The sequence below is a fragment of the Salminus brasiliensis genome, unplaced genomic scaffold (assembly GCF_030463535.1).
Source record: "Salminus brasiliensis unplaced genomic scaffold, fSalBra1.hap2 scaffold_78, whole genome shotgun sequence".
Taxonomy (NCBI): domain Eukaryota; kingdom Metazoa; phylum Chordata; class Actinopteri; order Characiformes; family Bryconidae; genus Salminus; species Salminus brasiliensis.
In genome coordinates this window covers 39528-67042 of record NW_027326707.1, presented here as the reverse complement: position 1 = coordinate 67042, position 27515 = coordinate 39528, and the positions used below count along the sequence as shown (strand labels likewise).

At 42.5% G+C, this 27515-nt stretch overlaps 3 protein-coding genes across 5 annotated transcripts in view; all 3 read right to left on the bottom strand.

Annotated features, from left to right (window-relative positions):
* Positions 1 to 387: 387 nt before the first annotated feature.
* LOC140548963 (magnesium-dependent phosphatase 1-like) lies at positions 388 to 5065 on the bottom strand. Of its 2 annotated transcripts, XM_072672132.1 has the most exons (6): positions 4939 to 5065; positions 4750 to 4813; positions 4364 to 4471; positions 2220 to 2327; positions 965 to 1050; positions 388 to 883 (listed from the first exon to the last, which is right to left on the bottom strand). In XM_072672132.1, exons 1-6 carry the CDS (start codon positions 4970 to 4972, stop codon positions 801 to 803), a joined length of 483 nt encoding a protein of 160 aa, XP_072528233.1. In that variant the 5' UTR covers positions 4973 to 5065; the 3' UTR covers positions 388 to 800. The 2 variants fall into 2 exon arrangements, with proteins under 2 accessions (XP_072528233.1, XP_072528235.1); XM_072672134.1 differs by lacking the exons at positions 388 to 883; positions 965 to 1050 and adding an exon at positions 1075 to 1672.
* Positions 5066 to 6771: 1706 nt separating this feature from the next.
* Positions 6772 to 11782, bottom strand: LOC140548966 (magnesium-dependent phosphatase 1-like). Of its 2 annotated transcripts, XM_072672139.1 has the most exons (6): positions 11713 to 11782; positions 10835 to 10895; positions 10539 to 10646; positions 9387 to 9494; positions 7077 to 7162; positions 6772 to 6913 (listed from the first exon to the last, which is right to left on the bottom strand). In XM_072672139.1, exons 1-6 carry the CDS (start codon positions 11744 to 11746, stop codon positions 6789 to 6791), a joined length of 522 nt encoding a protein of 173 aa, XP_072528240.1. In that variant the 5' UTR covers positions 11747 to 11782; the 3' UTR covers positions 6772 to 6788. The 2 variants fall into 2 exon arrangements, with proteins under 2 accessions (XP_072528240.1, XP_072528239.1); XM_072672138.1 differs by lacking the exon at positions 10539 to 10646.
* A 13792-nt stretch (positions 11783 to 25574) lies between these two features.
* cltrn (collectrin, amino acid transport regulator) overlaps positions 25575 to 27515 on the bottom strand; it is a 4545-nt gene continuing 2604 nt past the window's right edge. Inside the window, exons 2-4 of the mRNA XM_072672137.1 lie at positions 26751 to 26867; positions 26453 to 26647; positions 25575 to 25840 (exon numbers count right to left, since the gene is read on the bottom strand). Coding sequence (XP_072528238.1) covers positions 25693 to 25840; positions 26453 to 26647; positions 26751 to 26867 — 460 coding nt within the window. The 3' untranslated portion in view covers positions 25575 to 25692. The remainder of the gene's footprint in view (positions 25841 to 26452; positions 26648 to 26750; positions 26868 to 27515) is intronic.

The following is a 27515-nucleotide window of genomic DNA, read 5'->3' as shown; positions in this document are numbered from 1 at the left end:
AATGACTGGGTCAGAACATCTCCAAAACATCAGGCAGGTCTTATGCAGTGGTCAGTACCTACCAATCAGCGAACCGGCGACAGGGTCATGGGTGCCCAAGACTCAAGCCCAAGATGCTCACGGAGGTCCCACCCACCTCACAACTGACAGGACGTAAAGGATCTGCTGCCAGATACCACAGGACACCTTCAGAGGTCAATGCCTGGATGGGTCAGAGCTGGTATTTGGTGGTTTTAATGTTATGGCTGATTGGTGTAGATGACACAGCAAAACATGTATTATTATTATATAGTGTTGTGGTGATGAGATCATACTGAAGCATACTATATTTTTAAAAATACATACAGAATATTTGAATAATTCATAAAATTCATAGGATTCTGCAGATTTATTCCTTTACTTTAATAAAACCATTAATCAATTAAAATCAATCATTCAGATTTACTATGAACTATAATTTTTAGTTATTATTAATAGTTGTTTACTATTAATACGGTGTTACTACAGGACCCTGAACAGTTCACATATTAAAAATCTGTATTCTGGATGATAATTACAGAAAAACAAAGCTTGGAAATCTGACAAGGAGGACAAATCTCACTTTGTGGTCGAGGCTGTGAGAGAAAACGTCTTCTTAATGTCCACTAAAGCTCCAGGAGGACCATCCAGCGCGGTCTGTAGTTTCTGTTTCCTTATTTAATTCATGAAAACTACAGTAAGTAAATGACCCGTCCACAGTCTTACACTGCTCTGACCATCAGCTGTGCCTCTGCACTGCCCCCTGCAGGCTGTGAGTGAATTCAGTGCTTCTTCAGGAACTGCTGAAGCTCCTCGCTGACTAATTTGGACGTCACTCCATCAGGAACAAGCACACAGTGGACACCTAGAGAGACAGAGAGACGGGGAAGGAGTATTAGGAAGGCGCTCAGTGTTGTAGTGAGGGTGGCGAAGGCTTGGTGCGTACCCAGCCTGCTGACATCTGTGATGTTCCTCTGCTCATCATCAAAGAACATCATGTCTGTGTAGGGAACTCCACTGTCTGCCTGCAACCTGCAATCAGTACACACACACACACACACACACACACACACACACACACACACACACAGAGATACACATAACCTCTCATTAGTGACCACGTCTGTTCTAAATGTGTCCAGAAATGGTGTTTTAGGACTTTCCATTATGAACCAGTAGGTGAACTGTGTGGATCCTGGAGTGCCAATATCCGCACAACAGCGTGACCTCGAGTGTGTTACTGTGATTACATTGGAGTTGGGCTGTATCCACCTTTCCATACCATCAGTCCATCCCAAAATAATACCACGGTATATGGCATTATCAGCCGGGGTGGGTGTCTACATCTGTCAACATCCACCCATTATTAGAGTGAAAGTCTGGCCAGTGAATTCCCTCCTGTAGTTCAGTGGTGGACCTGAACCCTGTCTGTGTTGTTCGTGCTCGGTCTGAAAGATGACTCAAGCTCACGTCCGGCAGCAGCAGCAGTTTGTGTCCTGCTGAATCATCTCCCTGATTCGCGTTGCTGACAATACACCAGGTCAAGTTCAGTTCTGAAGGCCTACGTCAGATACGAGTGCTCATACACCCCGTGTTCCCTCTCGGCTTCAGCGAGGAGTCCACCTCGAGCTGAGGGGTCCGGTTCTGATCACAGCTGGTTTGGAAAAATTCAAATGATGAAACTTAAGTAGAGATGGAAAATTCAGGCTGCCCTGGAAGTTACAACAGAATTCAGGGGATTTTTACTTTCTGGATCTGAATTTTATAGAAATTTCTAGAGTTTAGTTCATTTTGATGTAGACCGAAAATCAGAGGATCAGAGCCATGGTTTTTAATAAATAAGCAACAAATAAGGCACAGAACTTTAATGTCTGGACCTGAATTTTCCAGAATTAAAATTTTTGGACCTGAATCTTTCAGAATTTTAATTTCTGGACCTGAATTTTCCCCCAAAAAATATTTTTTGGACCTGAATCTTCCCAAATTTTCATTTGTGGACCCTTTTTTCAGATTTTTCCTTCAGTTGAGTTTAGTCGTTTTAGACGTGAAAGTGAAAGTAAAAGCATCCAGATATCCAGGCAGTTTCAGAGCTTCAGAGTGATCAGTGCTCTCGTATCTTCTCTACAGAACAGTCCAACTGATCAACAGACTGAGACATGGTGACACCTTACAGCATCTAACACCCTTATTCCCAGCCGTACCTTTTGAAGTGGGTGACCTTTGACCCTGGGTAAATCTGTTTGAAGGAAATGTACTGGTCCAGGTTGTAGAGGGAAAGCAGCTGATTGGCTCCGTTCACTTCTCCTGTCCTGAAACACAACAATTCATTTTCAGTTATTTTCCTTTGTGCTGCCAAAACAGCTTCTGGTCTTTCGAGACAGGGACTCCTCAAGACCTCTGGAGGCGTCCTGCTGGGGTAGCTGGACACCTTGTGAGGTGGGCGGGGCCTCAATGAGCATCAGTGTGAGCATCGGGCACCCATGACCCTGTCGCCAGTTCACCAGTTGTCCCTCCTTGAGGCACTTTTGGTAGGTACTGGCCACTGCATACCGGACTGAACACCCCACAAGACCTGCCTGATGTTCTGGAGATGTTCCGACCCAGTCATTGTCTAGAACATCACAGTTTGGTTCTTGGTGTCTCAGATTCTTACGCTTATGCCTCAACACCTTCATCATCTCAATGTTATTCACTTCACCTGTCAGTGGTTTTAATGTTATGGCTGATATATGGGCTACATGTATGATGACTCAGCTGTCCAGGATTAGCTGTTCTCCTGAGTAAAGTCCAGTGTAAGTATTTTAACAGGTCCTCAGTACTGACACTAATGGCAGTACAGTGTCTGATTGGTAGTGACCGCTCGAGGTTTCTGTAAATCGGAGACTGAAATGAGTCTCCACAGGGCAGCAGACGTCCTGTAGCAGATCTGAGCATCTCTGCTTATTACGAATCACGGAGCTGCTGCGCTTCCACCAGGAAAATCAACCTGCTCCACTGGGAAATATGCACTCCTAATCAATTTATTCAGACAGTGTTCGAGTGGCTTGTGCAGAACATGACTTCCATGTAAATGGATCCTGGACGTCCACAGCACAACTGCTTAAAGCCTCCTCTGCTCCAGCCCAGCTAATCCAACCTGCTAACTAATCAACTCCTCCATATGCTGTGTGTCGTATGTAGCATGTGTACTCTTCATACTCCTGCTGGACGAAGAAGTCGGAAAACAGATTATCTGTATTTTTCAAAAGGAGAAGTTAGTGGAAATTCAGCCGACAGCCAACTACCAACGGCATTGGCAGCGCAGCGGCCAGCGGGCGGTCCATCAAAAGCTCTTTTTTTGTCATTTGCAAAATAAATGGTGGAAACAGAACCATCAGCTCGGCCCAAATAATTCATAGTGGATACCATATAGTTAATAATGGACACTGAATAATACATAGTGAATACTGAATAATTCGTAATAGATAATCAATAATTCATAGTGAATACGGCATAGTGGATACCAAATAATTCATAGTGGATACTAAATAATTCATAGTGGATACCAAATATTTCATAATAGATCATTCATAGTGGATACTAAATAATTCATAGTGGACACTAAATAATTAAAATTACACACTGAATAATTCATAGTGGATACTAAATAATTCATAGTGGACACTAAATAATTCATAGTGGACACTGAATAATTCATAGTGGATACTAAATAATTCATAGTGGAAACTAAATAATTCATAGTGGACACTAAATAATTCATAGTGGATACTAAATAATTCATAGTGGAAACCAAATAATTCATAGTGGACACTAAATAATTCATAGTGAATACTAAATAATTCATAGTGGAAACCAAATAATTCATAGTGGACACTAAATAATTCATAGTGGATACTAAATAATTTATAGTGGAAACCAAATAATTCATAGTGGACACTAAATAATTCATAGTGGAAACCAAATAATTCATAGTGGACACTAATTAATTCATAGTGGACACTAAATAATTCATAGTGGATACTAAATAATTCATAGTGGAACCCAAATAATTCATAGTGGATACTAAATAATTCATAGTAGATACTAAATAATTCATAGTGGATACTGAATAATTCATAGTGGATACTGAATAATTCATAGTGGATACTAAATAATAAATAGTGGATCCCAAATCAATCTTTGTAGATAATCAATAATTCATAGTGGATATTAAACAATTTACAATGAGTCATACTGGATACCTAATAATACTGAATAATACCTAATAAATGATCAATACTGGATGCTGAAGAATTCATAGCGGATACTGAATTATTGATAGTAGGTATGAGAGGGGTTCTCTCACCGTGATGCCACCCCAACCTGGATGCCCTCAGTTTTCAGAGAACGCAGGATCTCTATGGTGTCTTTATAAAGGGGGACGTGATCATTCCTCGAGTCCAGAACCCTTCCACTGAGAGAGAGAGACAGAGAGAGAGACAGAGAGACAGACAGACAGACAGACAGAGAGACAGACAGACAGACAGACAGAGAGAGACAGACAGACAGAGAGACAGACAGACAGAGAGACAGACAGACAGACAGACAGAGAGAGACAGACAGACAGAGAGACAGACAGACAGACAGAGAGACAGACAGACAGACCCATAGTAAATGGACACATTAGCTCAGTTACATTAAGGGTGACAGGTTAAATATGGATGACATTAATAAAATCACAGTGAAACTAACTGTCTGTCTTTGTGGAAAGGAGGGTCAACATGTGTGTCCACCCAGAAAGGCCAGAGGGTGTAGTCTGAAAGGAAGGAGAAGCAGGTCAGGATCAGTCTGTGGAGCAGCTCCCTAAACCCTACTGTAGCTTTAGCACGTTAGCAGCGGTGCTACACTCAGTCTCGCTCAGAGTCAAAGGGAGAAACCTACCGAGGTCAAACACCACTAACTTGGGTTTAGACATGTCTGAGACTCTTCTGGAGCTCAACTGCGTTGGTCATTTATGAGGTAAACTGAAGCAGAAAGCGCTAAACTCATGGTTTGTTTTCGTACCGGTTTCTCGGGCTGAGTACCAAATGGCTCCTCGTTCCCTACAAAGTGCACTACAGGAGTTGTGAAAAGCTGGGTTCTAGCCCCGAGCAATGGCCTGTGTGTTAGTCTTAAATGATTGTCACGTAGCTGAACCTCGAACCAGTCTTTGTTTGGTATACAGAGCACTTGTTTTCCTGCCGGAACCGTTCTTTTAAGAAGCCCTTCATAGGGGACAGGGGGCATTTGGGATTCAGCCCGCTCTGTTCGCTGCTTCTAAATACGGAAGGAAACATAAGTGTCACGTGACTAAAGTGACCAATCACCTTCACCTTCACCAATCACCACGCATATACATATTCTTAACTGACCTTTTACTGACTGAGGTTTACAGTTAATTAATATCCAGTATGAAGCTCTAATATCATTAATATCCAGTATGAATTTCTAATAATATTAATATCCAGTATGAATTTCTAATAATATTAATATCCAGTATGAAGCTCTAATAACATTAATATCCAGTATGAATTTCTAATAATATTAATATCCAGTATGAAGCTCTAATAGCATTAATATCCAGTATGAAGCTCTAATATCATTAATATCCAGTATGAAGCTCTAATAACATTAATATCCAGTATGAAGTTCTAATATCATTAATATCCAGTATGAAGCTCTAATAACATTAATATCTAGTACGAAGCTCTAATATCATTAATATCCAGTATGAAGTCTCTAATATCATTAATATCCAGTATGAAGCTCTAATATCATTAATATCCAGTATGAAGCTCTAATATCATTAATATCTAGTATGAATTTCTAATAATATTAATATCCAGTATGAAGCTCTAATATCATTAATATCCAGTATGAAGCTCTAATATCATTAATATCCAGTATGAAGCTCTAATAACATTAATATCCAGTATGAAGTCTCTAATATCATTAATATCCAGTATGAAGCTCTAATATCATTAATATCCAGTATGAAGTCTCTAATATCATTAATATCCAGTATGAAGCTCTAATATCATTAATATCCAGTATGAAGCTCTAATATCATTAATATCTAGTATGAATTTCTAATAATATTAATATCCAGTATGAAGCTCTAATATCATTAATATCTAGTACGAAGCTCTAATATCATTAATATCTAGTATGAAGCTCTAATATCATTAATATCCAGTATGAAGCTCTAATATCATTAATATCCAGTATGAAGCTCTAATAACATTAATATCCAGTATGAAGCTCTAATAACATTAATATCCAGTATGAAGCTCTAATAGCATTAATATCCAGTATGAAGCTCTAATAACATTAATATCCTTTCCTTCCTGCAGGAACTCAGTTACTTGTAGAATGTGTACAGCTGTATTTTGGCAGTAGCTTATTTATATTTATATGATATTAGAAAAGGCCACAGAGCATATTCAGGGGTGCTGAATGACACTGTATGCTGTATCTGCTCTTATCTGCTCCATAAAAGCCAAAGACAGCTACACCAACTGGAAAGACAAGGAGAAGGTCCATCAGTGTCCAGGGCTTTATTCAGGAACAAACAGCCAATAGACATCATTTAAAAAACCTCAATGGTTGCTGTAACAATATTAAATCTGTGAGATACTATATATCATAATATATATATATATATACACAATTTAATTAAAGTATTGAATATTAATATTTAATATTAATTAATTTTTTTGTTGTAAACCAGCCTAAAACTGTAAACGAGACCATCAGTGACCATCAGAGGTGCGGTCAGGCTGTGATGCGGTCAGGCACCGCTTCTTCAGGAAGTGCTGAAGCTCCTCGTTGACTAGTTTGGTCGCCACTCCGTGATGAACCAGCACACAGTGCACGCCTAGAGCAGAGAGACAGGTAGGAGGTACTGCAGGAGATAAGCTTTCTGAGATGTTTTAGATGTTTGTGTTACAGCAGATATGCTTTCACTGCAATTGTGTAGTTTAGGGTCCCTAGGTAGGGTAGGTAGAGTTTAGTGGGGCGGTGCAGGTTTGGTTTCGTACCCAGGCTGCTGACGTCTGTGATGTTCCTCTGCTCATCATCAAAGAACATCATGTCTGTGAAGGGAACTCCACTGTCTGCCTGCAACCTGCAAACAGTAAACACAGTAGACACGTTATGCAATACTGTCACACACACACACACACACACACACACACACACACACACACACGTACACACACTCCCAGAGCTCCAAATTTTGGAGCATTCCTATTTGATCTGCTCAGAAATGTTGTTTTTTCATGGAGAAGCCTGTAATCAATAGATCTCAAACACAAGGCCGAAGCATCACAGGAGTGCCTGAACAACCCAAAGGCAAATGTTCCGCAGTGACCGGGTCCAGGTCCAGATCTCAGTCCAGTGGAGAATCTGTGGCACTGCTGGTTCCACAACAGGCGTCCAACCAGCCTGAAGAACCTGGAGAAGACCTGCAGGAGGACCAGCTGAAGATCTTCCCAGACAGCGAGGTAAGCTGGTAGACACACTTGGAAACACACTGAAGCAAAAGGAGGTTCTACTAGGTTCTAGTCTGATGAGTGTGAATACTTATCCACACATTTTATGTATTAGTTACTGAATAATCCATAGAGGATACTAAATAATCCATAGTGGATACTAAATAATTAATAGTAGATACTGAATAATTCATAGAGGATACTAAATAATCCATAGTGGATACTAAATAATTAATATTAGATACTAAATAATTAATAGTAGATACTGAATAATTCATAGTGGATACTAAATAATCCATAGTGGATACTAAATCCATAGTGGATACTAAATAATTCATAACGGATACTGAATAATCCATAGTGGATACTAAATAATCCATAGTGGATACTAAATAATTAATAGTAGATACTGAATAATTCATAGAGGATACTAAATAATCCATAGTGGATACTAAATAATCCATAGTGGATACTGAATAATTCATTGTGGATACTGAATAATTCATAGTGGATACTGAATAATTCATAGTGGGTCTGGAGTAATTCAGAAGATACTGCATAATTTAAAGTGAATACTAAATTAATTATGGATACTGAATAAATCATCATATTAAATGATATATCAAATGATATTAAATAATTCATGGTGGATACTGTATAATACACAGGAAATGAAATAATTCATATTAGATTCTATATAAGCACTTTAATAATAATAAGTGAATTAATCCTCAATTCAAGGTGAAAGTTCTGTCCGAGCTGGATTGGTCTTATGTGGACAGGTGGGGATTTTAATCCAGTATGAATCTGTAATTATTTTAGAATTTATTCAAGTTTAAGTGGATTTTGACTTTGAAGATGATCTTTAAGAGCGGACTGGTTTGCTGAAGACAGTGTCTGGCTCAGTGTGTGTGGGTGTCGTCTGTAATCCAGGTAAATGTGATGACTTTTAAGGTTGAATACTTTAGCAGTGGTTCATGCATTTCTTATGACACTCCTTTAGAGTTCAGGAACCTGGATTCTGGAACTGTGTCCAAGGAACTGGTTGGACCAAATCAGGCAGACTGGGGAATTTACCACATCCTAATACATTTGCATGAAGTTGGGAAAATCGAGGGAAGGACTGGAAAAATAAACAAACAAAATACCTGATCTGAATACACAGCCATTTTCCTCAGTGTGGTTTAGCCTGTGTTTATACTCCAGCTGAAAAAGTGCTGTGGGCTGTTCACAGCAGGGGGGTTTAGGGGTAACTGCTGGAATTTAAATGTCTAAATTCACTCCGCAGTGCAGCCGCATTATCAGATCACTGCTGCTTCTTAATTTTAGATGTGTAATTTCAGATACAGCGCTATTTGCATATGGTACCATACTAAAGTTCCTTTGTTCTCACTGCAGTTCTCTCGCCCCCTCTCACGCATGTCCAGAAGTATCCGGACACCCCTTCTACTTCATTCTACACTACAACTACTTTGGCGTACTTTCAATTGCACACTCCATAGAAAACCTGACCAACTGACCAACAGAACGGGACCCTCTAGAGCAGCCCTGAGCGCACTGACCATGCCCAGTGAGTGTAGGCCTGAGCGTGGCCTACAGGGGTATAAAGCCCCCTCAGCATTGGGGCTCTGGGGTTCTCTGTAGTGATGGAACTCCAACCAATACCTCTGAGATATGTTGTGGTAAAGTGGCTAAACTTGGCCTCACTAACGGTCTTGTGAAACTGAATGCAATCAAATCCTCACAGCAATGTTGCAACACCTGGTGCAGAGTACTCTTGATTTCAGAAGAAGCTGTGGAGAAAGAGGGGTCCACATACTTTTGGCCACGTGGAGCACACAGAAAAGCCAGCCGTACCTTTTGAAGTGGGTGACCTTTGACCCTGGGTAAATCTGTTTGAAGGAAATGTACTGGTCCAGGTTGTAGAGGGAAAGCAGCTGATTGGCTCCGGCCGTGTCTCCTGTGCTAGAACACAACAGTCCACCTTAAATTCTTTCTTCTCCCTCAGACTTTTAGCTGAGCCTCACACCAGCACCACATACTGCATCATAACAGCTGACAATTCATAGTGGATTCCAAATAATTCATAGTGGATACTGAATCATTTACGATGGTTACTTAATCATTTATGATAGTTGCTGAAAAGGTCATAGCTGCTACTGAATAATTTATAGTGGATTCTGTAAAATGTTGGATCATTACTGAATAATACATAGTGGATACTGAATTCGGTATCCACTATGAATTGTTCAGCTATTACTATGTAATATGCGGTGCTGGTGTAAAGCTCAACTCGAGATTCATTCAATTCATAGTGGATACTGAATCATTTGAACATACTAAATAATTCATAGTGATTCTGGAATAATTCATAGTGGATCTGGAATAATTCATAGTGGATCCTGAACGATCTATAATATATACTGAATGATTCATAATATATACTGAATAATTCATAATATATACTGAATAATTCATAGTGGATACTTACTCATTCAAAATGGATAATGAATAATTCTTATTATATACTAAAGATTCATAGTGCATTCTAAATGGTTTATAGTATATACTGAATAATTTATAATGCATACTAAATAATTCATACTGGATCCTGAATCATTAAACATGCATAATGAATAATTCATAGTGGATACTGAATAATTTACAGTAGACACTATGTAAGAATGTTAATAACTGAATAGTAATCCTCGGTTCTGTGGGTTAAAGCTCTGTTCGAGCTGGATTAGTCTTATGTTGGGAGGCGGATCAATATGAGAGCTCATAGATCTGTGATTTTGATCCAGTACGAATCTGCAGTGTCTGTAATTTTCAGAGAGAATTATTATCGCTCTGTTGGAAGGAGCCTCACAGTGCTGCGCTAACAAAACCTGCATCAGGGCTTCAGGCAGTGGAGAGGGCTGGTGTGGAGTGCAGGGAGACAGTAAGCAGAGCAGTGCTGAGTCAGAGTGGACGCTGTGGCGCTCTGCAGAGGTCAGAGGGGGCGCTCACCGAGATGCGATGCCAATCTGGATGCCCTGAGCTCGGAGAGAACGCAAGATCTCTACAGTGTCTTTAAAAAGAGGGACGTGACAGTGGCTCGAGTCCAGCACCCTTCCACTGTGAGAGAGGGGGGGGGGGGGGGGGGTAAATTTGAGCTTCATTGCTATAGTAACCAGTGGCTGCAATGAAATCCCTCTGATAGATTAGATATTAGATTTACACACCAGAACAAACTGATGGGAAATCAGAAATTAATTATTCTCATTTTAATATGATTAGATTAATTAGATTCAAATTAAACAAACCTTTTGTCTTTGTGGAAAGGTGGGTCCACACCCTGCACCCAAAACGCCCAGAGGGTGTAATCTGCAGAGAATAAGCAGCATGTTATTATCATATATTATTATATATTACTACATACACTACATTACACACACACACACACACACACACACACACACATATATATATATATATATATATATATATATATATATATATATATATATATATGTTGGTCAGTTGATCAGGAGTGTGCAATTGAAAGTACACCAAAGTAGTTGTAGTATAGTATATATATATAAATATATATATATATTTATATATATATAAATATATATATATATATTATATTTATAAGTATATATATATATATATATATATATATATATATATATAAATCCCTTAATAACAAAGAATTGTACTGTAAATCACCCCACAATCATATCAGGACACGCCCCCTATTTTCCAAATGGTCTCATTTTTTCCTTTATATATTTGTTTTCTTGGTATGTATTTTTGGGAAGTGTTCAAAGCTTGTGAACCAAAGTGTTGAAGTTTCTGATGAGTGGAAAACAAGTGAAACTAGGTCATTAACAACAGGGGAACGAGGTAGAAAAGTCACGTGATTGAACCTCATTTAAATATTTATATATATTAGTATATAGTTGATTAGAGTTTATTACTTATAAACAGAATTATGGGAGTAATTATGGGACCCTCCAGAGGGTCCATCACACATCAGCCTGCATTACCCAACACTCACAGTTCACCACAGTATTACTGACACACCAACATCAGTCCATCAACTCTAACATCTGAAACATCTGAAACATCTGTAACATCTGTAAGATCAGCTGTAACTCACCCCAGTCTGGTTTTATCGTCAGAGAGACAAACTTACCGAGGTCAAACACCACTAGCTTGGGATTAGACATGTCTGATGCTCCTCTGAAGCCTCATCAGACCGGTTCCTCCTCCGCACCTGAATGAGGAAGAACGCACAGGACGTGGTCACGTGGTTCAGCTGGCCAATCACTCCCTGAGAACGGCTCTCAATGACAGCCAGTGCAAACACACACCATATAATTATAGATAATAATAATAATACACACAACATGATTATATTACATAATTAACCAGTAATGTTCACATAATTTATTAAAGATTAATAATATAATAATTATGTAATCTAAAATAAAGACATGAAAAAAAAACAGTACAAAAGTAAATATGACAAAAGTATTCGGACATCTGTTCATTTCTCACTGCTTCTTCTGAAATCATGAGTTTTAAAAAAGCTTTTGTTGGAGTAACTGTCTCTACTCTCCAGAGAAGATGGATTTCTACTAGATTTTGATTAAAGCATTGCTGTGAGGATTTGATGGCATTCAGAGACATGGGGTCATGATGTTGGATGATGATCACCACCCCACCTCATCGTCCCTAACTCCCCAACTCATCTCAAAAGATATGGATAGAGCTCCACCACCACCTTCATTCCAGAGAACACAGTTCTTCCACTGCTCCACAGCTCAATGCTGGGGGGCTTCATACCCCTCATACTAGCCCACGCCTGGCATTAGGCAGCATGGAGCCAATAGGGTCATGTTTACTATCTAGGCAGTCAGTACTTAACATTCGGACATGTAGAATCCCATTAGAGGGCCAGCAGCAGTTAGCATCATCATACAGGTGGACTGAGCTGAAGGCCGCTGCTTCTGCAGCCTGAGAAGTAATGCACTTAAATAAACCAGAGTCAGCCTTCAGTGTCCTGTATTAGCAGAGCCGCGTTCAAGTAGCCAGTTATCTTCACGAAGCAATTATGGACACATCAGAATCAGCTCAGTTCAGTGCATCACTTTCTTTTCCAGTGTCTGATATGAGAGAAGAGGGTAAACACAGGGCCTTGGTTATGATAGTACTACAGTATCATCAGAGCAAAAAGTCATTATACTAATCGCTGTGGTCATTTTCACGCTCGCTGAGCCGAGCGCAGCTGAAATCCAAACTCGGGCCGGCTCCCTTAATGAGCATAATTCATCCCCTCTAATGAGTTTATCTCCTGAACCGATTGACCACAAGTGGAATCCAATCCAGAGCGCAGTTGTGACCACGGAGTATCACCTCCAAGCGCAGTTAGGCCACTGATGATACAGCGCTAGCTACAATCAGCCCTTATTGCTTGTATTTTAAAGCCAGGCGTTTAGCCCTCATGTAGTCGACCTGCTGAGTCATGATTCAGCTACTGTAGTTTAGCACTGGAGCTACGAGCCTAATGTCGCTAACAACCCTGCTGAGGAACCCAGCTCCAGGACAGCTTGTGCTGGTAACTGGTTTCAGAAGGTCGAAGCTGGTCTTTGAGGGTCAAGGTGGTTGAAAATGTGTGAAAACATGGAGTGATGCTGGCCATGCTGGTCGACCAGCTTGGAGATGCTGGCAAAGGCTAGCTGACTAGCTTGGAGATGCTGGCCATGCTAGTCGACCAGCTTGGAGATGCTGGCCTTGCTAGCCAAGCAGCTGGAGTGATGCTGGCCATGCTAGTCAACCAGCTAGGAGATGCTGACCATGCTAGTCAACCAGCTAGGAGATGCTGACCATGCTAGTCGACCAGCTTGGAGATGCTGGCCTTGCTAGCCAAGCAGCTGGAGTGATGCTGGCCATGCTAGTCAACCAGCTAGGAGATGCTGACCATGCTAGTCAACCAGCTAGGAGATGCTGACCATGCTAGTCGACCAGCTTGGAGATGCTGGCCTTGCTAGCCGACCAGCTGGAGTGATGCTGGCCATGCTAGTCAACCAGCTAGGAGATGCTGGCAAAGGCTAGCTGACTAGCTTGGAGATGCTGGCCATGCTAGTTAACCTACTTGGACATGCTGGCCATAATAGTTACGCAGCTTGGTGATGCTGGCCATGCTAGTTGACCTGCTTGGAGATGCTGGCCTTGCTAGCCGACCAGCTGGAGTGATGCTGGCCATGCTAGTTGACCTGCTTGGAGATGCTGGCCTTGCTAGCCGACCAGCTGGAGTGATGCTGGCCTTGCTAGCCGACCAGTTCTGTCTTGCTGGTCGAAATGGATTCAAAAGAGTTCAACGCTAGCAGAAATTAGCCTCAGCTCCTGTAGATCTAATAGTCAGGATTCACCACTGATAGGAAATCGCATAGAGCTGAAGCTACTTATAATAAGAATCTTTCTGCGCTAATCACGGCTGTATTATGACATATCCATAATTATGTGACCAAAAAAAGTGAAAAGTTAATTAAATGACTGCAGTGTTAAGGACATCTGAACACTGTCTTGGTTCAGATATCTATGGTTGCTTAGCAACTAACAGACTCCTCTAAATGGACCGTATATCTATATATCAACACTGGTTTATTATCAATATTAATATAATAAATGGAATTGAGCTTCAGAGGAACATTTTTATCATATTTTCTGTTGACGTTGTGTTTGGAAGAATTAGACACTTGACCCCTCACTTCACAGTGATTTTACCATGGTTTACTCCACCTCCCGCTACTCCGTAGCCTGTACCCTGTGTAGCCTCTTGCGTTTCAGGGTAGAACAACATAAGAAACATCCCAGACCTTCCTGATCAGTGTCTGAGGTTCACTTATTTTCTTTCTGAGCTGGCGCTATGAGGCTAATGTAGCCAACAATCAAAGAAACCTTATGCTAATGCTAATGCTAATGCTAATTAGCAAACCATATGAAGGTGTTCAGTAACCTCTAATTCACTTGCTTATGTGGCTTCTGTCAATAGGTTGAAACTGCTGTTGCTACGTGGTTGCCATGGTGTCCCAAGCTGTTGCTAAGTTTTTGCTATCCAGTTGCTACGACATTCCTGGTGATGGCTAAGGTGTCCCAGGTGGTTGCTGAAATGTTGTGCGATTAGGCTGCTGTGGTATTCCTGGTAGTCACTAAAGTGTTGCAAGGTTGTTGCTATGCAGTTGCTATGGTATGTCTTGGTGGTTGCTAGGGAGCCTTATGGTTGCTATAGTCCTAATGTCTCTAATGCACTTGTTTATGTAATTTCTGACACAATATGAGTCAACTATCTCTAACAACGAGTCAGTAGAGTGCAACTGTTGCTATGGTATCCAAAATGGTTGCTAAGTTGTTGCCATCCAGTTGTTACAACATTCCATGTGTGGCTATGGTGTCCCAGGTGGTTGCTAAAACGTTGCAAGGTTGTTGCTATGCAGTTGCTATGTTATCTCAGGTGGTTGCTAGGGAGTAATAAAACCATATAGCATGCTAATTAGCATTAGCACAGACACCTTAATCATATTGAGGTCTTCAGTAATGTCTCATTCACTTGCTAGTGTGGTTTTTGACACTGTATATCTAGAACGTGGACTGCGGTACAGGTTTATTTCAGGATTCCCTACTTTTAACACTGTTGATGTTCTTCAGTCCATGTTCTAGATAACCAGGGGTCTATTAGAGATTACTGAGCACCTCCTCACAGTTTGAGGCACATGCGCTAATTAGCACATGGTCATTAGCGTCCTAAAAGGTTCTTGTTAGCTAAATTAGCCTCGTAGCTCCAGCTCAGAAGCTAAAGAAGTCAACTTCAGGCACTGATCACGACTCGGCTGATCGACGTCTTTGAGGTACGGGATGAAATTGTGTATCGATTTTTTGACAAAGTCTCGCTTTAATGAATCGAACAGCGCGAACATGGTCTCGCTGCTGACCGGCGCTTTTACTCGGAGTGGTTTGATGAACCAGCGGCCCGAGGGTTGCACTGGCTGTCAGAGGAGTGAAAGTTTGTTGTTGTTTTTCAGGAGGACCGTGTTCTCGACGGCAGCTCTTACACAGTCCATTGATCCAGCGTCTGAAAGGCTGAGCCTGGGAGCTAAGAGCAGCGTCTCGGGGAGAACTCCGGAGCTCTGCAGCCGTTAGCCGGCGGAGTCCCGCGACAGCAGTGAATTAATTACGATGATAATAGCGGCCCGTGGGCATGCCGGGCTGTGGGGTCTGTCCTGCAGTGTGGCGGTCACTGGGCTGTGTGATTGGCTTCACGGACGGCTGAATCCACACGCGGCTTCTGGGCCGGTCCTGCCTGGCTGGGCAGGATCTGCCGGCGCGGAACCGGAGAACATTGTAGAAGTTTCTCCGTAGGTGCAGAAGTTCTAGTATAGAAACAATCAGCTTGTGTTCTTTAACAGTTTGAGCAAGAATGGCTCTGTTTAGTACCCAAAAAAGGTTCTGTGGCTCTTTACAGTCACCATTCCGGTGCTGTCTAGAACCATAATAATTACCTAGAACAATGCTGAATCCCCTGAAGAAAACACAGAAAAGCGGCACCGTTTAAGCGGTTCCTGCTTTCAGGCAGTTGTTAGGCTGTTGCTATGTAATCACTAGGGGGAAACAGTTTTAGCTAAGTGGTTACTGTGGTATTACAAGTGGTTGCTATGGTGTTGCTAGGTGGGTGGTTGCTCTAGTGCTACTATAGTATCCCTGCTATGGTATTTTGGGTGGTTGCTGAGGTGTTCAAGGCGATTGCTCTGGTGGATGCTATGATGTCGGTGTTGTAGTGTTGGCTTTCTAGGTGGTTGCTATGGCATCCCAGGTGGTTGTTAAGGTGATCCAGGGTTTTTCTAAATCAATGCCACTTAGTGGTATAGCTTAGGTGTTTTTAGATGGTTGGTATGGTTCCCAGCTAGTTGCCAGATTGTTGCTGGGCAGTTGCTATGGCATTCCAGGTGGTAACTAATGTGTTGATAAAGTGTTTTCTTGGTGGTTGCTAGGGTAGCTGCTATGGTATGTTAGGTGGTTGCTTAAGTGCCCCAGGTGGTTGCTGTGGTACACACTGTGGTCCCATTCCTCACGGTGGAGATGTAGTAGGTACCAGTACCACCAGTCACAGTGCTGAACTGGTGCCTCTAGAGTTAATGGGGGTCGATATGTGAAGCACTGCATTGACATACCACACATGTCCAAAAGTATCCAGACACCCCTTCAACTGGATGCTCTGGAACTATGCCCTGGGCTGAGCAAGGGCTAGAGGGGTCTAAAGCCCCCCAGCATTGGGCTGTGTTGAAGGATGATGGAGCTCCATCCAGTGCCTTTGGGGATGAGTTGAAGTGGCAGAACTAATCAACCATGCAATGCAATCAATCCACATCCTGCTCACAGCAATGTTCCATGCACATCTTAACAGCCAGAGGAGTAATCCCCTGTTGCAATCCTTGATTTCAGAAGAAATGCTGGGGAGGCGGGTGTCCACATACTTTTGCCTGCTGAAGACTGTAGCCTCCTGCATGAGGTTGATGTGCTGTTGTCTCCGAGGTTCTGAGGCTGTGCTGGTGTCAGCTTATTCCACAGGCAGCCTGAGAGCCAGCGCACACTTCAAAGAGCAACAAACACGCACACACACACACCCACACACACACACACACACCGCATTCATTCTGACTGATGCTCTCTCGCCCTCTCACTCGCTCTCTCTCTCTCTTCGGCTCGGTAATACCCAAGCTACATTACTACCAAAGCAATGATCATTAAAAGAAGATGAGATGTTTCCACTGATATGAGCTAATCTGGTAGAAGTGGCTTCAAAGTCACTTTGAACACACACACACACACACACACACACACACATCTGCAGTCGTTCCCCTCAGATGGGGTCACCTGCTCCCCGGCCCTCTTGCATTTGACTGGCGCTGTCTGTCGGGTCTGTTGTGTTGTTGACTCACGGCTGGACGTCCCACAGAAACCCCAGAGCCCTGCTTGCCTTTGAAGGCGTCCTCTGAACCCGAGGAGCCCCTTTTTCTAACCGAGCGTCTGAGGAAAGATCAGTGGAAGAAAGCAGAACCGTGTTCCAGCTCAGCGTGTCCTCGGAGAACAGCTTCGGACGTGTTCTACCACCAAATAAGGGCCTTCAAGCATCAGGGCTGTCAGTACAAGCCGAGATGAAGTGGACTCAGGTGACCCTGCTACCCAACAAGGGTCAAAACAACACTGGCGTTAAAGCCGTGGCTCAGGAAAACATCACATTTACACCGTCCCCCCAAAAGCCCTGAAGTTACTCGATCTGTCAGGTCATGTTGGGTGTCTGAAGTTCGCTTAAGTTTAGCGCTGGACCTACAAGGCTAAGGTAGCCAGCCAAAATCTAATGGAAACCTACTTACACCAGTTAGCTCTGCAACGTTTAACGTATATATTGTGGGACAAAAGTATTGGGACACCTGATCATTCATTGTTTTTTCCTGCTTTTGTTGACGTAACTGTCTTCAAAAGTATTGGATTCTCACATGGGTGGAACGTGGGCTAGGTGGGTTCCAGGAGGGCATGGGTCATGCGTTTTGACTGGGACCCAGTTGGGCTTCCCAAATGGGCAGTATCGTTACAGCCCACCCTAACCTCACATGGGTCCCATCTAGGCCCTGTATGCAGTGTACAACCTTGATGGGGCCGTGTTTAACCCCTTCTCGTCCCATCACTGACCCTTCCAGGACCAATATGGAACCTTCCCAATTCCCAGCTGGGCTACCCATACAGGCCCCTCTAGCTCAAGCCTTCATGTTTACTATCTGCTCCAGAGGGTCCTATTCTATTGGCAGTACCTCTCTACGAGGACTAGACAGGGACTGCACATCTGTGTCAGCAGTAGGTACAGCTGAATGCATTCATTTGAAGGAGTGTCCACAAACTTCTGTCACACAGTGTCAAGGTTCTAGGAGCTTCTCACAAAAGTTCCTTCTCACAGTTCACTTTTTCAAACATGGTTCTTTAGGGAACCAAAGGTGGTTCTTCTACACCATCGCTCAACGAACTCTTTGGCCTGGATCCGTGGGCCACTCTTCATCCCTTCTTCTTGAGGGGTGTGAGGCCCTTTCTTCTGAGGTATGTCTTCAGAAGGCTGATGACCACTAAAGCAGACTCTGGGTCAGTTCCTCGGGAGACTCTGCAGCTCATGGCTGAATGTGGAACTGGATAAGTGTTCTTCTTAAAAGTTCTTAAAGCCGGGGCGTCTGCAGGAGGGGTCTTTACACATGGGGAACCGTATCAGTGTGTATTCTGCTCGTGTGCTGCTATCGAGGACATGGGTTTCTAACCTATTGATTGCAGCTCTTATGGAATGGTGTTTGGCTGCAGGGAGTGACGGGGGGGTTCCAGAGCACAGACCAACACACTTTAAGGCTCTTACTGTAATACCCTCAATGCCGGGTCTTAATCTGCACAGTCCAGCGCCTCACAAAATCACCTTTACACCTCAGGTCACAGTTATTACACCATACAAATGATGTGCACCTGCGGAGTAACCCTCAGTACGATGGTTCTGTGGGTCTGGTGGGGTCTACCAAAAAAAGACCTGAGTTTGCTGAACAGACTATGTTTGTTTGCTGAAGGAACCTAGAATATTCTCCCTTCATTCAAAACTATAAATATGACAAAAGTATTGGGACACCTGCTCAATGCTCATAGTTTTTTTTTGGAAATTAAGGTTATTAAAAGAGTCAATTCTGCTTTTGTTGGAGTAACTGTCTCTACTGTTCAATCTGTCCAAGGAACACAGTTCTTCCACTGCTTTTGACCCATCTACTAGCTTTAAGTGGTCAAATGTTTGTGGACATATATACATGTATGTTATCTGTGTGTGTGTGTGTGTGGCACAATAGACAAGCTTAACAAATTCAGTGTGCACTGACGCAGCTGTGGGCTGTTTCCAGATCTGATCTGATCTCGGATCAGACAGTAACCAAGGTTCAGTGTGAAAATAACCACCATGCAGCCTCTACAGGCGCTCGGGGTTCTGCAGCTATTTTCCCAGACATTGCTCTCCTCCTAAGGCTCCTAGGAGCTCAAGGGACCTTATCTTACACCCTGTGCAAGGCCTGTCGCGATGCTTGTTGCTATCTTACACCCCGCCAACAGTCTATTTTAACGCCTCCCATCTGCGTCATTTAAACAGCAGTGCTGCTTGTGTATATCTCTATGTCGATGGGTCTCGATTTGATGGGGGTGTGCACGTCAGTTTCTGGCGTATTGCTGCGTATCTCGGCAACAGAAAACACAGGAGCTCCACTCACTGAAAACAGCCTAGGCAGACGTTCGTCAACAGTCAGACGTTTGTTGCTATCTCGGCAGCGAATTGTCAACACAGGCACGTGCAGCCCGACACTCGTACACCCCCCCATGCTCTACACCACTGAAATAGGAATCCGCGAAGGTCAGAAAGACCGCCCCTGGCTCTTAAATGGTACGGCGAGTGCTGATGGTTTATTACTGCATGTTGTACCCAAAAAAAAAACCACACCCATGATTAATTAAGAGACTTTTGAGCGTTTCAAGCCGAGCAAGGCAAACTTTTCCCGTCGTTACCATAGCAAAAACACACCGACACGCCCCTAAATCAAGCTGCATGGTGCACGGCTCGCCTGAAGATCGCTAGAATTGGGCCCAAGGTGTTCTTTTAAAGTGTGTTTTCATGTTCGAGTGTCTTTGATTTCCACAGATTGCCTCCAGAAGAGTCATCAGGCTTTGGCCTTGGATCTTCTGGACTGAATGTGGTTGGCTTGTGTTTTACGGTGAGGAGTGTCTTTGTGGGAGTCTTCATGGTCGTTTGCTGGTTATGTAAGAGCGATAAACCTGAAAAGCTCCAAACCTGTAAACCAGCGTGAGGCTCGAAACTCGAGCACGGTAACTCGAGGACTTTGACCTTGTCTGTGAGTGGGTAGGCTTTTATGAAGTACTGCATATTCAAAAGTTTGTGGACACCCCTTCCAATGAATGCATTCAGCTACTTTTGGTTGCCCCCATCGCTGACACAGATGTGCAAATGCACACACACACGCAGCTTGTCTGCTAGTCTGCCAAAAGAATAGCACTCTCTGGAGCAGATCTGTTGGCATTATGCTGACTAATGCCAGGTGTGGGCTAGAGGGGTGTAAAGACCGCCAGCCCAGTATTGAGCTGTGGAGCAGTGAAGCTGTGGTTGCTGTTGGACTGGGATGAGTTGGGGAGTTGGAGATGATGAGGTGTCAATCAAATGAGTGTGGCAGATTTCCCATTCTCTCCAGGAGGAAGGCCAGTATTCCCAGTTCCCTTCAAACACCTAGTTGATCTACTCAGGCCTTCGTGAAAACGCTCATTGAGGTCACCGTACAAACGGCCTGTTTTAATTCGAGGGTCAGAACAGCCATTATGGCTGAGCTGCGTGGGCATGAAAGCCTGCTTTATGCATTGTTCATCCATTTCTGTGCACCATAAGTAATTGGTCAATTAGCTGCAACCCAGAACCTGTACACGAGAGCTAACAAAGGGACTCGAGCTGACTGTAGATGAGACGTTAGCATGGCGGTCAAAAAGGGTCAATTTAATTACAGTAGATCTCTTTGAGGCAGAAACAAAGCAGCATATCAGCTTTGTCAAGTGAAAGCCTGGTCCATCAGGCAGACCGTGAAGGATGACAGCACAGTGGCCATGAGCAAGTCTAGAGTTTAACCGTGAAGAGGTATCGGTTAAACATGATGAGGGAAAGGACTGATTTGTCAAAGAGAGAGGCCCATACAGAGAGAGGACACTGGCATGACCGCAGAGGGTCACCGAAACCTGAAAAGCCTTTATTTTAAGCTCATACCCTGAACTGAACTGCACAGGCAGAGAGTAACATGGCGCCCGGTTGTTGACGCTCTGCGTGTCCCCTGGCCTGCTGGCCTGCCCTCTCTCACACACAGCAGACGGGGATTGGTGGCGTAAACAGCTCAGTAAAACAGTGTAAGGGGCTGTTAATGCTTAACCTGAATGAAGTCTGCTTAGCAGTGTAGGAGTCGGTCCTTACACACACACACACACACACACACCGCTGTGCCGTTAAACCTCCACACTGACAGATAGACAGATACAAACAGACAGATAGATAGACAGATAGATAGATAGATAGGTAGATAGACAGATAGATAGACAGACAGAGATAGATAGATAGGTAGATAGACAGAGATAGACAGATAGACAGATAGATAGACAGACAGACAGATAGACAGACAGATATACAGATAGATAGACAGACAGATATACAGATAGATAGATAGATAGATAGATAGATAGATAGACAGACAGAGATAGATAGATAGGTAGATAGACAGACAGATAGACAGACAGATATACAGATAGATAGATAGACAGACATAGATAGGTAGATAGACAGACAGACAGATAGACAGACAGATATACAGATAGATAGATAGACAGACAGACAGACAGACAGATAGATAGATAGATAGATAGATAGATAGATAGATAGATAGACAGACACACATTTAGATAGATAGACAGACAGACAGACAGACAGATAGATAGACAGACAGACAGACAGACTGCTCGCTCTGTCTGTGGCTGAACTTACATCTCCACACTGAATGAACTAAAGTTTCAACTTTAATCTCTGCACACTCTCTCTCTCTCTCTCTCTCTCTCTCTCTCACACACACACACACACACACACACTGTACAAGACACCACACTGCTTTAGGCTGAGTGTGTATGAGGATAAGAATCGTGGTCTGGATTATCTGTTAGATTAGAGGCAGGGCGGGACAACGTGGGAAATGCAAACGCTGTGTTTAAAGGCAGGCAGAGCTGTGTAGAGTCTGCGGGAGGCAGTGAGGGGGTATAAAGCCCCCCAGCATTGAGGAGCTGTGGAGCAGTGGAAGAGCTCTAGAATGATGGTGAAGGAGCTTCATCCAGTACTTTTGGATCGGATGAGTTGGGGATGATGAGGTGGAATGATGATCATCATCCGACATCCTGACATCAAACCCTCACAGCAATGCTCCTCCAGAATCTAGTAGAGAGTTTTCTTCTCTGGACAGTAGAGACAGTCACTCCAACAGAAGCAGGATCAGCTCTTTTCAATGGCCTTGCGTGAGCAGGTGTCCCAATACTTTTGTCTATATAGTGTAGATGTATTTATATAGACTTTGATTATAGAAATAATCATTATTTTCTGTTATTGATGTTTGTGGTGCTCCACTGCAGGAAGCCGGTGAGAACCTTTACTCTTTCCCAGTTTAAATAATAGAAGAAAGGAGCCGAGGAGCCGAACAGCAGAGCCGAGGAGCCGAGCGGCAGACCCTGGGAGCCGAGCGGTAGACCCTGGGAGCCAAACAGCAGAGCCGAGGAGCCGAGCGGCGGACCCTGGGAGCCGAGGAGCAGCTTCAGATAATTACTTCAAAAAGCAAAATAAGTGCAGAGTTTAGAGCTGCGCTTTAATTAGCACTGTGTTCTCCTCTCAACAAACAACCACTACACACACTTACACAAACACACACACACACACACACACTCTCACTCACACCGCTAATCTGCTGGGAACTGGAGCCTGTATTTCAGTACACAGTTTTATCAGGCTGCCGTTCCTCACCGCGCTCACAGCTTTATCACAGCTCAGTAAAAACACCTGCAGCCGTCACTCATTAAACCCAGAGCTGCTCTCAGAGCAGGGGACTCAGGACACACACCGCGCCCCCTCACACACACCGAAGACCAACACACACCTGGACCTGCCTCACCTGCGTCACCTGCTTCACCTGCGTCACCTGCGTCACCTGTGTCAGCTACAGCACCTTCCTATAGGGCTCAGTTACACCCTACAGCCTACAGGAGGTTCCTAATGGTTCTCAGGTTCCAGAACTACAGCTCTATTAAGGAACCCTAATGGTTCTTGTCTTAGAACTACAGTTCTATAAAAGGTTCCTAATGGGTCACGTACTAGAACTTCAGTTCTTTAAAAGAACCCTAATGGTTATTGTCCCAGAACTACAGTTCTATAAATGGTTCTATAAAAGAACCCTTATGGTTCTCAGGTCCCAGAACTACAGTTCTATAAAAGGTTCTATAAAAGAACCCTTATGGTTCTCAGGTCCCAGAACTACAGTTCTATAAAAGGTTCTATAAAAGAACCCTTATGGTTCTCAGGTCCCAGAACTACAGTTCTATAAAAGGTTCCTAATGGTTCTTGTCCTAGAACTACAGTTCTATAAAAGGTTCCTAATGGTTCTTGTCTTAGAACTACAGTTTTAAAATAAAAAAACAATAAAAAGCTTTTATTGTTATAGAACGTAGACATTCAGGTTCTTTAGTCTCTGTCTAGATCTCCTTCTCTTCCTGTTCTTTACTTAAAGAACCTTTTATTTAAAGTTTATTAGGAAACCAGAAAGCGGGTTCTGAGGGTTCTTCTGAGGGATCACTCCAAACAGAACCTTTAGGAATCTTTATTAATAATATCGAAGCCCCAAACAATGTTTTACACAAATACATTTTTTTTCTGTAAAATAAAAAGAACCAGGAAGATGAAACAGGAAGAAAACCTCCGGTAAATGTTTACACTTAGTTAAATATATTTACGCACTTTCGATTTTTCACAAACCCAGAATTTTACATTTAATTAAAGTAATAGTTATATTATTTAATTTTGACATTGTCTCAGTTTACGCTCAATTACATAAAGATTTTTAAGAATTTAGTTGTTGTTATTTTTTTTCACAAAATCTTTTATAATAGATTATATAATAACAACTCAATTTTTACTCAATTAAATTAGGTCTTTTTTATTATTATTGACCATCACACAGTTTAATTCAAGATTATATTTTTTATTCTTTAGATTTGTCAATATCTCAGTTTGCACTCAATATATATATTTTTTATATATTAAATTATACTTTATTTAATGAAACAAATTTTTAAAAAAAAATAAACATTTTATTTATCTGATTAATCAAAATACTCAATAAATCAAATAGTACTCAGTCAAAATTATTATTATTTTTTGTCAATATCTCAGGTCACCTTAAACTCAATAAGCATTTATTTTATTTAATATATGAGTTTTTTTACTCAATTTAATTAATATTTCTATTATACAATTTTGTCAAATGAAAACTTTTTTTTATATATATTTAAATTTTTTACAGTAACTTACAGCGTGGACCTCCAGAGGGTTATTTTAAACACTAGTAAGTGTAAGTAGTGTTACTACAGGACAATAAGCTTTAAACGTAAATCAGTCCAGGATCGGAACCGAGTCACAGACTGGACTCAAACCCAAACCAGCAATCAGGAGCTAAACGCTAATGACTGGAGTGGAGCTGAGCCACCTGAGCAGAAGTGTAAGTGTTCCAGTCTGAACTGAAGAGACTCGGAAAAGTGCGAATCCATTAAACCTGCACTTACGGAACCTCAGGAGCTGCAGTTACGGCCCAGCACCGCCGTTAGCCTATATAAATGTTTAAAACCTGCGACATGAGCGTGTTTAAATAATTCAGGGCAGCTGAACTGTGAGGAATTATTATAATAGAAAGTTCCGGCCCGCTCTTTAAAACCAGCGCCACTCCTGTTGCTGGAAAGTGACATTAGCACTGTCCTCCATTTCTGCTCCTGACAGACGGTTAAAGTTCTCTGTGATCAGGCGAGCGTGGAGCCGGGAGAGGCTCTAATCTCACACCGTGGAGATGTTGCTGGTGGTTCTCATGAATAATTGATTCCCTCTGAACGTTCATTAAGCTGCGCTGCTGCGTCGGCACATAGGACTGGCCTGGCCTGGCATCCAGAGCCTGGTCCAAAAGCTACGATTAATAATGGAGATCAGGTTAAAGTTACATAAAGGTCCTTTAAAGTTACATAAGCCAGAACTCAGGCTCAGATTTGTATCTGGAGAGGGGTTTTGGGGGACTTTTAGTATTTAGTCAGGGTTGTTCACGCGACCCTCCTGCCTCTGGAAGGTCAGCTCTGGAGGAGAAAGAGAGACGGAAGTTAACGTGACACGATTTTATTCGGAGCGTTTCTATTGGCCCTATCATCAAGAAAGGTTCACGCCCTTTCGGATGATGGAAAACTATGGCCGCATCTGGACGTTCGTGTTCGGTCAGCGCTACAGCTTGGTGAAGCGGTCGTCATCGGCGAATCCTCGGTTGTAGATGCCGTCTCTCTCCCCGATTCTTTCGCAGTGAATTCCGTTTCCTGCGATGGTTCCGCTTCTGTCCTCCTCGTCCGCAGAGTCAGCGCTCGCTTTCTTAGATCTGCAGGAAAATCGATAACATCATCGTCAACATCATCGTCAACAACATCATTAACATCATCGTCAACATCATCGTCAACAACATCGTTAACAACATCATCAACAACATCGTTAACAACATTGTCAACAACATCGTCAACATCATCGTTAACAACATCGTTAACATCATCGTCAACAACATCGTCAACATCATCGTCAACAACATCGTCAACATCATCGTTAACAACATCGTTAACATCATCGTCAACAACATCGTCAACATCATCGTCAACAACATCGTTAACAACATCGTCAACAACATCGTCAACATCATCGTCAACAACATCGTTAACAACATCGTCAACAACATTGTCAACAACATCGTTAACAACATCGTTAACAACATTGTCAACAACATCGTTAACAACATCGTCAACAACAGTGCATTGTGGGATTGTTACACTGAAAATTCGCCACTGCGTTTTCGGAGCTCTATGGACTCCCACAGCAGTGCAGTATGTAGCCATACAGTAGCCATACAGTAGCCACGCCCGTTGATGTTGTATAACCCCACCCACAGCTTGCTCCCATTGGCTGTCGCTAGACGCTGCACTCACTTCCTTCTTGCACTCACCGCGCCTTCTGTAAGAATGTGGAGATCAGCATGGCGACGATGCCAGCGCACACCAGCCCCATCACCACCCCGAAGACGATGAGCCAGGGCGGATTGTCGTAGTGGACGGGGGCCGCCAGAGTGGGGCTGATTCCCACAAAGTCCAGCGTCTGGTCAGTGAGCAGGAAGGCACTGTTTATACGGTTCCTGAACTTCCTGAAAGACACGGCATTTCTACTTCACACCAAACGAACTTGTCGTGCTCCGAGTTCCATCAAATTTACACTGTTTTCCCAAAATGCCGTGCGGGGGTACCGACTTGATGGCGTTCTCCACTTCCTCCTTGGGCAGCAGTTCCGAGGTGTTGCCTGGAGTCGTCACCACGAACCAAAAGGACACCCTCACGGTCTCATCACACACCACTATATTAGACACACTGCACAACACAAACACACACACACACACACACACACACATACACATACACTGACATTACACATTTATAATTCAGACCGGTTGTTAATTTTATTGGACATTCATACTGGATATTAATGTTATTAGAACTTCATACTGGATATTAATGTTATTAGAGCTTCATACTGGATATTAATGTTATTAGAGCTTCATACTGAATATTAATGATATTAGAGCTTCATACTGGATATTAATTATATTAGAGCTTCATACTGGATATTAATGTTATTAGAGCTTCATACTGGATATTAATGATATTAAAGCTTCATACTGGATATTAATGATATTAGAGCTTCATACTGGATATTAATGATATTAGAGCTTCATACTGGATATTAATGTTATTAGAGCTTCATACTGGATATTAATGTTATTAGAGCTTCATACTGGATATTAATATTATTAAAGCTTCATACTGGATATTAATGCTATTAGAGCTTCATACTGGATATTAATGTTATTAGAACTTCATACTGGATATTAATGTTATTAGAGCTTCATACTGGATATTAATGCTATTAGAGCTTCATACTGGATATTAATGCTATTAGAGCTTCATACTGGATATTAATGTTATTAGAACTTCATACTGAATATTAATGTTATTAGA